Source organism: Diabrotica undecimpunctata, chromosome 1, assembly GCF_040954645.1.
Source record: "Diabrotica undecimpunctata isolate CICGRU chromosome 1, icDiaUnde3, whole genome shotgun sequence".
NCBI classification, from domain to species: Eukaryota; Metazoa; Arthropoda; class Insecta; order Coleoptera; family Chrysomelidae; genus Diabrotica; species Diabrotica undecimpunctata.
This window is the reverse complement of record NC_092803.1, coordinates 102191424-102209554: the sequence shown is the minus strand read 5'-3', so window position 1 is coordinate 102209554 and position 18131 is coordinate 102191424. Positions and strand designations below refer to the sequence as shown.

At 34.5% G+C, this 18131-nt stretch overlaps 1 protein-coding gene across 1 annotated transcript; it reads right to left on the bottom strand.

Annotated features, from left to right (window-relative positions):
* Window positions 1-6685: 6685 nt before the first annotated feature.
* LOC140434129 (uncharacterized) lies at window positions 6686-17656 on the bottom strand. Its single transcript, XM_072522174.1, has 4 exons — window positions 17257-17656; window positions 16528-17022; window positions 11590-11897; window positions 6686-10315 (listed from the first exon to the last, which is right to left on the bottom strand). The coding sequence occupies exons 1-4, from the start codon at window positions 17654-17656 to the stop codon at window positions 6686-6688; spliced, it is 4833 nt and encodes a 1610-aa protein (XP_072378275.1).
* Between the last annotated feature and the right edge of the window lie 475 nt (window positions 17657-18131).

Here is an 18131-nt window from a genome sequence, read left to right as displayed (position 1 = left end):
ATAAGAAATTTCATGCTAATCTTTGTGATGTATACTAAAGCCTTATTTATAGTATACTTTGTTGCAACATTAATTTGTGGAGAAATTCAGTCAATACCGATCGAATGTTGTGAATTAGACCTCTTAAGAGCCCAATATGTTGATAATAACATCGATCCGGTACTGGATAAATTATCATGATTTGAGTCTCGCTGCGGAGAAGGCTAAAGCAATAGTCCTTAAAGGCCGTATAAAGGAAGATAAAAAGGTGTTGATTGTGCGAGTATGAGGATCATTTTAAGAAGTACTTTAAGTACGTGGAGGTTGCCTTCCATACGAATGAGAGTTGGAGGAGCACGTTCGGGGAGGTACGAGAGGTGACCCGTAGGGCAGCGGAAAGAGCTGCTACGCTGGGTGCCCAATATCCGAGGGCCTAAATCCGAAAAGACGAATTGTGCAGTCTATCATCCTCTACGCGGCACCAGACTAAAGTGCGGAAGTTGAAACACGGGCGTACAAGAGACTATTGGTATATGCGGGAAAAACTAGTGTGTTGAGAATAGCAAGTGCTTACAGGACTGCGTCTACTGCTGGCCTGTGTGTGATCAACAACCGTGTCCCCGAACATATATGTTGGTAGAAAAGAGAAGTGAAGAAATGGGGATATACAAGAGTAGAATGTCAGAAGCGAGAAGAGGACCACATTCATCGCGATGTGGTAGAGCAAGTGAGATACAATGGGGAATGTAACACAGTATATAAAGTCACTAATACTGAATCTGCGGAGCTGGCAGGACTGCCGACACAAACGCTTAGACTACTGCTTGACGCAAGTGCTCACAGGACACAGGAGACTCCGTAGCTACTCGCTTAGGTTCAAAATAGTCGAATCGGACAACTAACTGCCTGTATTGCGGGGCGTCGGACACCATGTCACATACCACTTTGAAGTGTGTTAGATGGGTCTGACAAAGGACTGAGCTTGAGAGAGTGTTGTTTGAGTCGATACGAGAGATGATAGAAAAGATGCTGCCGCACGAGATGTGAAGGAATAAAATTCACAACTATGTGATACAAGAGAAGGGAGAGCGAAAGCTAACCGTGTAGACGGTCAACTACAAGGTGCACACGGGACAGCTTATCGTAGATCTGCCTTTCGCTTAGAGATGGGACTACGATGACACTGAAATGCTGACGACCAGGAGGTATATGTGTATGTATGCGTAGAAAGAAAAACGAATGAAAAAATCTGGTTAGGCAGAGGCGGACGACTGGTGGTCCCGTCCAGTTAGGAGTTATGGACGGCAGGGAGGTCTGACTCACAGCCAAGCTGGTCGACGTGATTCTAAAAGGGTTTTTTTCTGGTTTAGGAACCCAGTACTGTAGGAAATGTTTACCTTCGACATCTATTTGTGGAGTCCTCACCTAGTTCTGAAAAAAAAGATCATGGAAACCTGGAGAGAAAAGTGAGAAATGATGTACAAAAAGAAAATAGAATGGCAGTTAGTAACACTTTATGGCAAAATCGACATATTTACACTGAGATGAAGTTAAAAAATGATAAAGACAGTGTAAGACCAATATATATGTAAAAGTGAGGTATGCTTCAGAAACTAGTCCCGCATATTTACAACACAAGTGCTACTGGAAATGGCGAAGATAGGAGCAATGAGATGAATTATAGAAAATACGCTGCAAGATAGAAAGAAGAGTATTCACAATATAAGAAAATGTAACGTACAGTTTATAAAGAAGTGAACAAAATACAGAAAGAAAAAATAAATACACATAAGCAGAATTGGGAAGATCCGTGTAATCAAAATAGCAAGAGACAATTGACCAATCAGTAGAAGAAGTATTGGACGGCCGCGCAAAATATGGAGTGACAGGCTTCCATAAACATATCAATCCGCTAATAAACAAGCAGAATTTCTTAAAAATAGGAAGAAAAAGAAGATGTAATTGTAACTAGATCAATATAGATCCTTTTTTTTTAACATGTACATTTTTATTGTAATTAGTTTCTTTTTTGGAAAAGTACTTTATAATTGTAATTATTTTTAAAGCTTTGGTCTTACCAAAAGACAGGGTAACTATATAAGTGTGGGTTTGTATGCTCATTAATCATTTGTTATTTCTACTAATAAAAGTGAAAAATATTCCCATAAGCAGTTATTCTGTCACCAAGTTTACCACTGTTATGAATGAAAGCCCTAAAATTATTTCCCCTTTAGCTGAAAAACAATATGGACCAGATTTTCTTATGAATGTTGATTTAGAAAACAAAGAAAACCACCAAAATCCAACTATCGACTCGTATCGAACAAGTACATTGAAGCTGTTAGGAACGAAATAGGACCAAAGTTTATAAATCATGACCTTACAATCAGTAGTGAGCATAAGAAGAACATTAGTTGCTCTTCGTCTTCAATACCAACCAGTTTCTCTAACAGTTCAGTCTTTGGTAACATTTCGGGTGACCCAAATTATTGTTCCAATAGTTTTTAATCATCCTTTGATGATTCTTCTAATAAGTGGCCTCTTTTAAATGTGAACTATAATAATGGAAATCAAAATTCAAGTAACGAAAGACGCTCTGTTAAACCCATGTCATCCACCATAAAATGTAAAAAAGCGAAAGAGAAAGATAGCTCAGTGCCAAAAAAATATTGGGAAGATGAAAAATGGACAAAGTTATGCAAGTTAAGTGATAAATGTCGTTATAAATGTTTAGGTACTTAAGTTAGTAGATAAACAAAGACAAGATTTTCGCTGATTAACTGGAGTATGACTGATATTCAAAAACAAAGAATGTATATTGCATCTTGTGCTACAGGTATAAAACCAATATACCGGTCTTCAAGTAGTCTTAATAACCTTGCAAGTTTTTCTTTATGGCAACTCTTTGCATTAACTCTTAAGTAATGGAGACCTTTCTAGCAAACAAAATAATGAAGTAAATGAAATAATACAGGCAGCTAATCGAGGCAGACACGAAAAATATAGCAGTGTTCCTGAGAAATTGGAAGAAGAAGTGCGTAATCATATAATAAGTCGTCGCTTGGATGCAGAAGTAGCCTAAGTCACAAAATGTTAATTTTACAGGAGAGCATTTTTTTTTTGTTTTTTTCTCAAAATATTATAAAATTCTTTTATCAGAAAATTGTATAACAATGTTTAAAAAGCTACTTTCCCTACAGTTCATTGCTTTAATGATAAAGGCCACGTTCTAAAAAAAGCTGGACATAGACTAGTAAAGTCTCAACTGATGTAGTCTATGTCCAAATTTGGACATAGAATATACTTACATGGAAGTACTTAGGCTAGTTCTGATCAATCCATAATATCAATAATCTAATCAAATATTTAAACATCAATATCTGAATCTTCCCCTGTTCGTTTTTCATCATAAGGTAGGTTTTTAAAAAAATCATGATATTGACATGAAATAACTTTCTTCTGGCAAAGAAATTGCAAATGGTCGTATTTCTTTTTCGTTAATGGACAGATTACATCGTTAACAGATGGACGATTCTTTGACAGATTCTTTGAGTAAGGAGTTTTTGCAGGCCTTTCCTCTTCTGTCTTCGGAAATCGTACCAATGGAACAAGTTTTATTAAGTACAGTTTTAACAACCTGGGCACTTATACAAAGAGTATTTAAAAAGAAAATCTTACACACAGGTACTTTGATGTTGTCCTTTATGAAATAATAATCAAACGTGAATGTTCTTCTACTATGTTGGTTTGGAGAAGGCGATTCTTCATTTTTCTCTGCATCAATATTTATCTTCTTTCGGCTAATTCTTGTTCTTTCTTTATTTTTTCTTTGCACTAATTTTGAAATGAAATCTCGTTGTCTGTTGATGTCTCCAAGATTCCAGTAATGACCAAATATAGATTGCCTTTCTTCTTCAGGAATCTTTTCGCTACATTTCATTCTACAATGACATGGATCTTTCATTTTCCGGGATGGTTGAAGTTTATTTTTCCAAGAGTTGTATTCCTTTCCGCTATTTCGGGATGTCTTTATTATATTTCTTCTCCAGGAAATCGGGTTTCTTTTTCTTTTGCGTGACTTTCTTATTGATACTTCTTCTTGATCAGGTTCCTGATCCAACAAAACAAATTCGGGATCATTTTCATCGTTATCGGAAGTATAAGGATCAGACTCAGAGGATGACATGTCCAAATAATTTTCCAACACATTCGTGTTAACCAATTTGACAGATCTGCTAAGTTTGGAATCACAAGATTGGTTGAACAGTTTTTTTGGCGATGCTTTGTGATGCTCACTGGGTCTGAAACTATTAGCTTCTTCAGTGTGGTTTGGTTCGTTAAAAAATATTTCTCGGAATGGTTTTGTCGGTGTCTGATTAAATGAATTGGAATTAAAATATGTTGAAGTTTCCCAAAACTATTGTAGACCAGGCGATGGTTCTAAATTTACAGAATCCATTAACTTAATGGCATATTTTGGAATGGAAACGTCATCGTTGGACTCTGAAGTTAACATTTTATCTGAAACAACAATAATTTGTTTATTGCCATAATAGTTACTATTATCTAAAACATTTTTATTGAGAAACAAACTTTAGGTCTACTCACTATATTAGGTCTACTCACTATAGGGTAATTAATAATAATAAATAAAATAGCATTTTTTAAATAATTTCTCATTTTTATCAGTAATATAATTTTATTAGATAAAAAATGATAATTTTTGGCGTAGTCTCAGGTTCATGCATATAATCTAATCAAAAAATAATTTATTCAAAAAGGCCATTTAAATAAAATATTATAGCCAAATCCAATATGACATTTGTCTAGGGTAGTATATAATAATGAGTGACTTTACCCTAATATTTGGTTGATATTAACAGTGCCACTGTATAAACAGCTACTATTTGACATAATAAAATAAAAATAGAAAATAGAAAATCACATGAACAATAAATTTTTGTCTTACCTGCACACTGGTTCTTCTTCACTTCAAGCAACTGAAGTATTTTTGTACTTCGTGAGTTCAGCTCCAATGACTTTTGATTAAACATAATTTAAATTCTTATTGAGCTATCTTAAATCGCGAATAAGTTTATGTCCTCAATATATATATACGTAAATTTATGCAGAACTAGTCTATGTCCGGCTAAGCGACGGAGATACGATTGGTTTGCTGCGGCGCTCTTACATAGACTGATTCTGCATGAAAACTGACAACGGTACGGAACATAGGCTAGTTCAAGTTTTGATCGATATGAGCGTTAGTTGTAAAGATGGACATACAATACTTCTGCATCCAATGTAATGATGCTTTTACTTTCAAATGGACCTAAAATATCAAATTAGGTAAAAATGGACTTAGGCTACTTCTGCATCCAAGCGACGAAGTGTGCGTTTGGGCTTATTTGCAGTATGTAAACCCAAAAAATACTAAAATGAATATAAATCCGTAAACTAATTTTTCGAAACCAAATTCAGATTTATGCTTTAATCTGTGCCTTCTAAGAATTGCAAGGCAAAACAGACGTTGATGAAGATGTTATTAGAGACATGGGGAACCTAAAATTTCATTTCACAACATATCTCCTTAACTAAGCAAAAATCCTTAGCGAATTGATTTCTAGTACTCATAAAGAGTATACCGGAATAAAAGAAAAAAGACAGTTAAGATTTGATTTCACGTACAGTGCGTCTGTATATCCGTTTATACGTATTTCACCCTAAAAGGGATCCTCAGAACGGCTATTCACAGACGCTCTGAACGTGAAAATAAATCTTTCCTGTTTTGGGAAGCAACTCTATCATGGCTTCGTATGGACGCAAATAGCGAAATCTGATAAAAAATCCGTAAACTAAGTTTTCGAAACCAAATTCAGATTTATGCTTTAATCTGTGCCTTCTAAGAATTTCAAGGCAAAATAGACGTTGATAAAGATGTTATTAGAGACCTGGGGAATCTGTTTTGCCTTGCAATTCTTAGAAGGCACAGATTAAAGCATAAATCTGAATTTAGTTTCGAAAAATTAGTTTACGGATTTGGAGGGATGCCGGTTTTCAACATCCCTTCACGAAGAGTCTTGTATGCTAACAGTGTCTCTTTCAGCGTTTTGTACTTGCTGTAAGTCCAATTGTTCCGCTAGCCTTCAAATGCTCAGTAATAGAAACTTAAATGGACTCTTAAATGTGATTTAGTCTGGCCTGTTGAATAGATTGATAGAGTGAAATAAAACAATAACTTGTTTAGTTAGAACTGTAATTGAAAAAGGGCAAGAAATAGAAACTTATAAACTGTGAGTGAATATCTAATCGTAAGGAACCTAATTAGAAAATTACAGTTTACGAACGAAAACACCATAACACTTCACATTAAGGGTTCTCGATATATTGCGTAACTTGCGATTGCGAACGTGGAGAAAAACTCTCCGAAACTTGAAAAGTAGGTCTAAACCCTACAACTATTGCTAATTCACTGGCTTCCCCTAGCCACTCCGAAATAATTGTCTATGCATTTTGAAGGATCTACCGGTTTAAGGTCAATATGGGCGGAGATTAACATTCTAAGAAATAAGTCAATGCAGGCAAGGAATTTATTTAGGTAACAGATGCGGCGGAAATATTTTTATTTTGTTTTGAAATAGAATTATTTGGTTGGAGATTATTGTTCTCCAACATTCCCCCCGGCGTTAGAGCCTTGTGGTCTAACCTACTCTTCTTTATCTTGCCTAGGGAGAACCGAAATTTTAGAGATTGCCCTTGTAAATTGACCATTGATGGTCTTTAACTTGACCACTCTGACTTTGCCATCTTGACCGGGCATTGTATCAACTACCCGTGCTAGAGGCCATTTTAGAGGAGGTACATCGTCCTCTCTCAGAAGAACTAAGTCATTGACTTGTATGTTATCCCTTTGTCGGGACCATTTTGGAGTGTTTTGTAAGCGGTTTAAGTAGTCAACAGACCACTTTTTCCAGAAACTTTGTTGTACTTTCGCAATTTGTTGAAACACGGATAGTTTATTTTCCGGGATTTTTTCTAAGTTTTGCTCAGGATGCGCAGTCAGGCTGGAGCCTATTATAAAGTGCCCAGGACTGAGGAAAGTGTAATCGGAAGGGTCGCTGGACATGGCACAGATAGGCCTTGAATTCATCACAGCTTCAATTTGAACCATGACAGTATAAAACTGTTCGAAAGTGAAAGAAGAAGAGCCTATTAGTCTACGCATATGATATTTAGCGCTTTTTACTGAAGCCTCCCAGATCCCAGCCCAATGAGGAGATCTAGGGGGAATAAACTTCCATGAGATTTGATTTTCAGATAGATATTCCACAATGGTTTGAGAATTTGACTTATTTTTAAAGAATTTGTATAAGTCGTAGAGTTGGTTTCTTGCACCAGAAGAACATGTGGTATTGTCACTGTAAATGACGGTTGGGTTACCACGTCGGGAGATGAACCTTTTGAGTGTTAATAGAAAGGAAGAAGTTGTTAGATCAGAAACAACCTCAATGTGCACAGCTTTGGTCACCATGCACACGAAAATGGCTATGTATGCCTTGACTTTTGGCGCTTTTCGGAGTGAAGAAGATTTTAACAGAAAGGGTCCACCATAATCTACACCTATTTTTTGAAAAGGTCTTGTTGTAATGGACAACCTATCTTCAGGTAAGTTACCCATTAGCTGTTGTGCAGGAGTGCACGAAAATCGGAAACATGTGGTGCAGTTGCGAATAATTCGTTTTGCTTCCTTTAGACCATTGAGAGGCCAGAATTTCAACCGAAGGTTTGAGAGAACTGTTTGAGCACCAGCATGTCCCAATCTGATATGCTCATTTTTGATGATAAGATTGACGGTATGATTTTTGGATGGAAGTAGTATCGGATGTTTTTGCAAATAGTCTATGTCGGGACAGTTTGTAAGTCTGCCTCCAACTCTGAGAAAATTAGAAGAATCTACAAATGGTTTTAGTGAAACAATGTTTTTATTTGAAATAAATTTGTTATTTTTAAGCTCCGCAATTTCTATTGAGAAGGCATCACCTTGAATTTGTTTGATGATGAAATCCATAGCATAATTTAACTCCGCCACAGAAAGGGGTTCAGAAATTTGTTGTTTTTTACAATTAGAAATAAACCGAAATGCGTACGCTACTGTACGTTTTAAGCGTGAAATATTTGAGAAACGTGAAAAAATTCTCATCCAGAAGTTTTCTACGTTAGAATTTACCACAAGGCTTATTTTTCGTTCCTCGGGCAGGTTTTCGAGAACTTTGTCATTTGCTAGATTGGAAACATTGAAATTTTTATCTCGTAAGCATTTAGGGCCTTGCCACCAGAAATCGCTATTGAGAATTTCAGAACCAGACATTCCTCGAGAAAGAAGGTCTGCGGCATTTTGTGCAGACTTTATGTGAAGCCATGTAAAGTTTTGAGTCAACTCTTGGACAAGTGCTACCCGGTGAGCCACGAAAACCGACCACCGACTTGGGTGACTTTTACACCACGACAGAGCTACCTGGGAGTCTGACCAGAGGGTGACTGAATGAAATTTTACAGGTTGATTTTCAAAGATAGAAATTATTTTTGAAACAAGTTTTGAAAGGAGAACCATTGCGCACAGCTCAAGCCTAGGAAGTGTTACCGTCTTTAACGGAGTTATCCTTGATTTGGAAGAAACTAATGCACAGGATATGGTCTCATCGGCATAGAAAGTTCTCAGGTATACGCATGCGCCATAAGCTGCCAAGCTGCTGTCTGAAAATCCATGAAGCTCAACCTTTAGAATTACTTTTTCAGAAAAGTAGAAACGAGGAATTTTTAAATTTTTTAATTGTGACAAGTCCTGTAGAAACTTGTTCCAATCGTTTAGAATATTTTTGTCCGAAATTTCTGTGTCCCAGTGAATTTTTTGCAGATAGAGTTTCTGCATAAGCATTTTGCCTTTAACAATGAATGGATTGATGAGTCCCAGAGGGTCGAAACATTGTGCTAATGCAGACAGGATTTTTCTTTTTGTTACTGGGGGGCAGAAATTATTTTCGGGGACGGAAATTGTTATTTGGTCTTCCGCAGGGTCCCATTTTAGGCCTAGAACTTTGCTGGAAGTAGAATCGAAATTTAGGTCATATTCCTGAGTAGTATTTTTTGAATGTTTTGGATTGATTTTTTGTAGGAATATGGATGAATTTGAATGAAATTTATGTAATGTAAAACCATGGCGGTTTAGAACAGAATTTAATTGCTGAAGTATTTCGAACAATTCTTCAATATTATTTGACCCACATAAACCATCATCTACATAGAATTGGGTTTCAAGAAAGTGTGAGGCCAATGGGAATTGAATTTTATTTTTATTTGAAATCTCTTGCAAGACTCTCGTTGCAAGAAATGGGGCGCTGTTCGTCCCGTATGTAACAGTATTAAGTTGAATACATTTTATAGAATCGTGGGTATCGTCCCTCCACAGAATATTTTGTAGAAAACGTTGATCTTTGTTGATCCACGTCTGTCGAAACATTTTTTGAATATCACAGGAAAATATGAATTTGTATTGCCTGAAACGAACCAGAATATCGAATAGATCAGGTTGCACCTGATACCCTTTTAATGAAATATCGTTCAGACTTTTTCCTGTAGAGCTTTTACAACTAGCATCCATGACGACACGCAAAGTTGTACTTTTATTTTGTTCGTTGATGACACACAAATGTGGAATAAAATATTTTTTGTCCGAATTTTCATTCACGAACGAAAGCGGTACATATTCAGCATGCCCTGAAGAAATATATGTGTCAATGAAGTTTTTGTACTCGAAAAATAATTTTTTATCTTTTTGGAATTTATTTTCGAGCGAGAGAAAACGCCGTTTGGATATGGAAAATGAATCACCCAGTAATTGGTGTTCTTGTGCACTTTTTAATGGAATATCTACTTCAAAGCGTCCATTTTCAAGGATCTTTGTTGTAGTTTGAAATATTTGTTCGGCCAGCTCGTCAGCTTCCGACAGAATAGGTTTTTGAGAAAGTTCTTCCATGTTCCAAAATTTTGTGAGCAGCTCATCCGTGCTACACGTAGAAAGTAGAGCAACCTCTCCAGAAACATTGTTTGCTACTGTGGGTGCCGTCAAGTGAGGAGCTATCACGCCGGCAATTAGGTACCCCAGGTGCGAAGCCTGCAAGATTGGAAGCCTGGGGCCAAGAGGAATTATTTCCAGAAGAATTAGGTCGTAGTACAAATCTGCCCCAACCAAGATGTCTATTTGACTAGGTTTGTGAAAGGAATCATCGGCGAGAAAAATGTCCCCTGGAATTGGTAACTTTTTTGTAAGAATGCGGAACTGTGGAAGATTGCAAGTAATGTTTTCTAAGATAGCACATGAAATTTTGAAAGACTTTTTATTATAGTTAGAATGCAATTTTATGTTGACCATCTTTTTTGAAACCGAATTATTTTGGCTTATGCCAGAGATATTAAGAGAAATGTCATATGGCTTATAACCCAGCCTATCAGCGAGACACCGGGTACAAAAGCTATTCTGACTTCCTGTATCGAGTAACAATCGGGCCGTTAAAGGGCTCCCGTTTTTGTCGAAAATGGTGACTTTGGCCGTAGCGAGAAGTATGTTTGAATTTTTTACGGACAAAGCAGAAAAAGAATTTGTAAGAGGTTCTTGCCCTTGAACCGAAGGACCTTGAATATTTGAATTAGACGAATGTTCGCGTTCGCAATTGTTTGAATTTGTAGAAGTTGACGGACTTTCATTGTTATGAGTCGTAGAAAAAGTATAATTTTTACCCGAAATGTGAAGAACAGTGTTATGGCGCTTTTTACATATGGTGCATCCATGTTTTGAGGAGCAGTTTTTAGAATTATGCCTACCTAAGCAGTTTACGCAGAGACCTTTTGAATTTACGATTTTATTTTGTCATTATGCTGAATGTTTTTGAAAAATTGACATTTATAAATTTTATGTCCTTGTTTTTTGCAGTAAATACAATAAAAGTCAGAAACTAAATTATTTGAAATATTATTTTTATTTGAATCCTCTGATGTGTTATTATTGTATGCATGATGTGAAACTTTTACGTTTTTGGTTTGCCTAGGATTTGTATTTTCCAGACTTTCCAGAACAATGCACCTTTTTTCTAGAAATTTAAGAAAAGCATCTAAATTTGGTACATCTGTATAATTTCGCTCAGTTTCAAAAAGTCTCCTTGTTGAAAAGTCTAATTTGCTTTGTAGCAGAAAAACTAAAATTATATCAATGAGCTCTGAACTTGAAAATTGCAAATTTTTTAGCAGTTGCATATTTTTTGTTACAGTTGTTAGAAAATTTCTGAGAATCTGCGGTGAGCTGTTTCTCAGTGTAGGAATGTCTAGAATTTCTGTTAAATAAGAATTTATGATTGTGACCTTATTTTGATAGCGGTTTTTTAGAATATCCAAAGCAATTGAAAAATTTTCATTGGTGACTTTCAAAGAATCCACCAACTTTAGAGAATCACCCTGTAGGTAACTTTTTAAGTAAAGAAATCTTTGGATGTCAGAAAGGGACTGATTTTTTATTATCAGTGTGTCAAATAGTTCATAGAAGCTTTCAAAATCACTCACGTGTCCAGAAAATTTATTTATACTGATTTCTGGGAGTTTTACGGCCATTTGTTTATTAGCGCTTCCTGTATTGGTAATTTCCAATGATTTAATTGAATTTTGAATTTTTGAAAGCGTCGCAAAATAATTTTCTTCAAACAAAGCACGATCAGATTCTTGAGAATCGTCCAGGAATTCAATTTCATCCTGTACGCTGTTGAAGTCAGAGAAAAGGTATTTTAACCTATCTTCTCGCGTTTTGAATGAGAAAATATCTTTTTCCGAGTCGTGGTTTATTTCTAGCCACGCTTGAATTCTACCAACAGAATCTAATATAGAATGCTTCTTTTTTGTTAATTTATTTAAACCTTTATTGCTCATTGTAATAACTTTAATTTATTTATTTTTTAAATGAAATTATTATTTATTTTTGAATTAATTAATTCTGAATTATTAATTTTGAATTTTAACAAGCATGCAATAAGCTAAACTAAAAATTTAACCCTAAATAGTTCTTTAACAATGTTACTTTATAAGAACACTAATTTGCACTAAAATAGATTTTTGAATTTATATAAAAAAGTTTGATTGTTCGTCACCCCTGGGTTCTTAGTACTTGAGTGTGGGCTGCCTATCCCTCTCTGGAATCAGCTAGTCCTGGAAGCGCATTTCTGAAAATAATCACTGGTTTTCTTTAAACTATCACTGTTTTGTTTTGTTTATCGAATGTTTGTTTGTCCGTAGAATAAACAACGCACTCACTATGTCTCTAGGAATTGCTGTCTATCGACGAGAATATCCGAAACACACGAAACTTTTACTGTCTTTTTGAAAGCACAGAATTATATAAATTGAATGTTTTAGGCCAGAAAGTCAGCTAGTAATCAAAATCCGGCTCGAAGTGAACAAATGGAGGGATGCCGGTTTTCAACATCCCTTCACGAAGAGTCTTGTATGCTAACAGTGTCCCTTTCAGCGGTTTGTACTTGCTGTAAGTCCAATTGTTCCGCTAGCCTTCGAATGCTCAGTAATAGAAACTTAAATGGACTCTTAAATGTGATTTAGTCTGGCCTGTTGAATAGATTGATAGAGTGAAATAAAACAATAACTTGTTTAGTTAGAACTGTAATTGAAAAAGGGCAAGAAATAGAAACTTATAAACTGTGAGTGAATAACTAATCGTAAGGAACCTAATTAGAAAATTACAGTTTACGAACGAAAACACCATAACACTTCACATTAAGGGTTCCCGATATATTGCGTAACTTGCGATTGCGAACGTGGAGAAAAACTCTCCGAAAGTTGAAAAGTAGGTCTAAACCCTACAACTATTGCTAATTCACTGGCTTCCCCTAGCCACTCCGAAATAATTGTCTATGCATTTTGAAGGATCTACCGGTTTAAGGTCAATATGGGCGGAGATTAACATTCTAAGAAATAAGTCAATGCAGGCAAGGAATTTATTTAGGTAACAGATGCGGCGGAAATATTTTTATTTTGTTTTGAAATAGAATTATTTGGTTGGAGATTATTGTTCTCCAACAGGATTTATTATCAGATATCGCTATTTGCATTCACACGAAGCCATGTTAGAGTTGTTTCTCAAGACAGGAAAGATTTATTTTCAAGTTCAGAGCGTCTGTGAATAGCCGTTCTGAGTATACTCTTTTATTCCGGTATAGTTAGTTCCGGTATACTTACTCTTTATGAGTACTAGAAACCAATTCGCTAAGGATTTTTGCTTAGTTGAGGAGGTATGTTGTGGAATGCAATTTTAGAGTCCCCGTGTCTCTAATAACATCTTTATCAACGTCTGTTTTGCCTTGCAATTCTTATAAGGCACAGATTAAAGCATAAATCTGAATTTGGTTTCGAAAAATTAGTTTACGGATTTATTATCAGATGTCGCTATTTGCGTCCATACGAAGCCATGTTAGAGTTGCTTCTTAAGACAGGAAATTCTATTTTCTATCTATTTTCACGAATAGCCGTTCTAAGGATCCCTTTTAGGGTGAAATACGTATAAGCGGATATACAGACGCACTGTATGTGAAATCAAATCTTAACTGTCTTTTTTCTTTTAAAATGTATATGTTTTATTTTATACTGACAACTGTTTCGGAGAAAATAAGAACCACTTTACTTTATATATCCATGCAGTTTCGGTTCTGGAAAATATAGGGTCCATCACCCATCAATTTTTAATCAGTTGTCATACTCAGAACAAGGGAGACCACGTTCATTTTGTTATAGAATTCTTACCAATTTACGTACCAGATCAGTATGTGACATTGGTTAGACATTGGTTCTCGCTTTTTAGAAAGGTAAAAAATGTAGCGGTTCTCAAAATACAAACATTAGTTTGTATTTTGAGAACGATTTCCGAAGTGGAAATTGAAACGTCAATAAACTTACTTTAACCTTTGATTGTGGCTTATTCCCATTTAAATAGTAATTACATTCTTATGTTATGGGACAGTTTTGACGGTATTAACACGCAGCCCTAAATACTTTTGAATCTAAGACTGAAACTGAGAAGCGCAAGTTAGCACATCTAATTGCGGAACAAATTCCAAAACCTACTACAACTTTGAAATCCACTGCAGTGGTTCACATCTTTTCTGATACCCCTATTTCGTCCATTGCCACTCAAGCTTTAGCAGAAGGTTTCAATTACTCTATTACCCCAAGTCACATTCCAATGGAGGCAATCATCTGTCAAACTGAATAATAATATAATTTTAAATAGTTAGTTATAGTTTTAAATTTTCTGGTAGACAATTGTATAATTTTGGCCCTATGTAACCAACATATCTCTAAAGTATGGATTTATTACATTTAGGTAAAATTGTAATATGCCTTGACTATCTAATTTAATGGGCATGATTGTTAAAGTATAATATTATCTTTTTCTCATGTATTATGTGTAAGGGCTTTGTAACAGAATAATTTACGTGCAGTTAAAAATTGACTTTTATTATAGTACAGCTCGCTAGAATACGTTAAATTTTTCCCATAAATAATTCTAATTTGTCACTTCTGAATAATGTTTATAGAATGCAAGTAATTATTCCGTATTTCACTCAATCCTAAAAGCCCATAGATAAGTTGAGATTGTATAAGTGCATAATAAAGAATTCGTAAATGAGTTATACCTAAAAATTGTTTTAAAAGTTTGAATTTTGATAGTAGCCCTCTTAATTTAACTACTATGTTATTTGCTTGAGTATTACATCGTAAATGTTTATCAATTATTTTATAGTATTTATAAAGTCAGTTGAAACACCCAAAAAACTGGTAGCCGACAAACATTAAAAGAATAATATCATATTACCAGACATGGGCGCATCATTTATTTTTTTATTCAAATATAGATTAATGAAAAACAGAATAAGGACGATTTTAATTTACTTAAAACTGTCGTAAAGTACATAAGTGTATAAAAAAGTTTTTAACATATCATATTTAGCAACAAAAATAATTTATATATAATGGCAATAGGCCATATTGACAGTATAATGATTTAAAACAGGTATTATACTTCGTAAAAATAATTAACATTTTAGCTGTACAGCACTGGCATGATTCAACAGCGTTTCTTATCTGTACACCATCGCCGCCGGCTGGAAGCGAACCTCCAAGTAGCCTGTTAAATATTGGTGATTTTGAATAACATATCAATGTCCAATATTTATTTGATGGGATGTATCTTTTATTCTCTCTTTCTTCTATCTCTTTCCTACGAAGTACGGGGATTGTTCAAATACGTTTGACACATTGACGCGTGTTATTTATACTTTAACTTGATTACCGGTAAATGTAATATTGAACTGCCCTTATAAATCTCGTCTGAGTGAAATGTTTCAACTGACTTTATAAATACTATACCTAGATATTTAATCTCGTATATATATATATATATATATATATATATATATATATATATATATATATATATATATATATATATATATGGAATTTCATTTATTGCATCGACTTTTAATTAACCCTTAATAAGACATGGGATATAAGGAGAATTAATTTGTTTGTTTATATACTTTTGGTATCTAAAGGAGGTAAATAAAACATATTTTTGTTGAAATATAAAATAATTTGAAAAAGTAATAAAAAAATAGTGGTGGGAACTATTTTCCCGTTGTTCTTTAAAAAAATTTTGTAGGTGGGAAATTAATTACCCTTATACAGTTTGTGAAACAATTTATTAATTCAAAAATACAAAAATGCATATATGGGTGACAAAACTAATTTAGGTCTCAACTACAGCAGTGTGGAATGATTTAAAACATTGTTTTGGGCATAAAGCTACTTGACAATAACTACATATAATGTTCGTTCGTTTTTCTTCTTTTTTTGTTGAGCAAAATCTGCATCTTGTATAATTTTTTTGAATATCTGGTAAATGTGGTCCTACATTTCTCAGCCGAATTTCGTCTGGAACACCAAAGTTGCCCGTTTTTTTATTTTTAAATATCACAGGTCGAGATGCCTTTACTGTAAAGTCACCTATGAGAGCTCTTCGAAGGCGAAGCCTAAAATCCTTGTGAGATGTATTTTTTTGATCATGAATTCTTGTGTACATAATATATGCATTAATTACACTTGCATCTAAAAGAAAGAAGAACAATCTCATCCACGATTTTCTAGACTTCCTGCTTATGGGATATGATGCCCTAAAGTGGTCAAAGTGATCAACTCCTCCCATGTTTAGTGTATAATCTGCAATAACTTTTGGGCACATTATATCTTTCTTTGTGCCATCTCTTTGTGTACGTTTTATCATGGTTACTTCATGTGGTTGATTAGCAGTTGTAATAACCGTGACTTCTTTGGTATCCAACCACTTTATTGCTGTTATAGGGCCACTGCTCAAACAATAGAATTCATTCTTTCGAAGTTTTTCATTTTTGGTTTGCTTTTTCCTCGTGAAATCGGGCAAACCTTTGCGATTAGGTCTAACTGTACCTATAGCATACAGCTGTTTAACATATAAATCTTCCAACAGTTTGCAACTCGTAAAAAAGTTATCAAAAACAACCAAAGATTTGTGTGGTATATCTTGGCATAATTCAGTTACAACCTTGTATCCCAAGCCATCATTTTCAATGCCTTCAGTTTTTCCAGTATAGACAATAAACTGGTACAGATACCCAGTAATAGCATCACACTTTGCCCAAATTTTATAACCACGCTTAATCGGCTTCTTGGGCATATACTGTTTGATAGAACTACGTCCTTTAAATTTCACCATACATTCATCAATATAAAATCGACTTCCAGGTTTGGCTTGTTCTTTGAAAACTTCATTTAGTCTATCTATAAATGGTCTTATCTTATACAGTATATCAAAGTTAGGTGAACCTCTCTCTGCAGCTGCTGAATTGTCATTTAGATGGATATTTTCTATTAATTTTTTGAACCTGGTTATTGTAAAAGCTTTGGAGATAACAGGATTATTATAAAAAGGATCACTTGACCAATATAAATCTTTGTCTGGTACAGGGTGCAGTCCCATTAAAATAAAAACACCTAGCAATGCCTTTATTTCTTCTTGGCTAGTGTTTTTGTAATTTTTGCTGTCTTTTTGTACAGCATATAAATTCGTTTGAGCAACAATTTGTTCTATTAGATCACAAGGGAAGAAATTCTCAAAATAAAATATTGGTTGACTTTTATGGGTGAATTGAACATTTGACTGTAACACAGGCTCAAATTTTGATATTTCTGGAACATCTGTTTCAGAGGTCCATTGTCCAGTAAAATTAGTTAGCGTAACCACTGGACTCTGTTCTACCAAAACACTTTGATTTTCTTGTGGGTCATTCTCAGATGTTCTTTCAGTTGTGGAATTTACATCAACGGTTGTAGAAGGAACAATTTCATCAGATTCACCAAGCAATTGCCCAATTCTGCTATCAATAACATCTCCATCGGACTTACCGCAAACAGATGTAGATGGGGATGGTATAAAAATGTTATCATCATCATCAGTGTCGAGATCAACATCAGACCAATCTTCTTCTAAGGCAGCAAGGAGTTCACGTTCTGATAATCCCCTTCTTGAATTCATAATCCTAAAATATAACAGAAATTTTAATGTTTCTGGTACATGACTTTTGCGTTTTTTTTTATGGAATTGGATAAGGGGAATAATTTTCCCACCAACTTCAAAGACAAAAATAACTATCTTTTCATAAATTTATATAACAAATTACAATGTATTTAGCTTGACCAAACAATATATATATATATATATATATATATATATATATATATATATATATATATATATATATATATATATATATATATATATATATATATATATATATATATATCAATAATACAATAACTTTGTACTTACCAGAATTTTTGGAGCCGATTCACCAAATAATTTGCAAAATTGTAACAAAAATCAACTTTTAGCGGCAAGAAATATCGTAACCTATGAAAATCTAGTTGTCGATTGTCAACTAAAAATCAGATCCATGGAATAACTGTCAGAATAGTTGGTGTATTTATCCATGAAATGAATACGTAATATC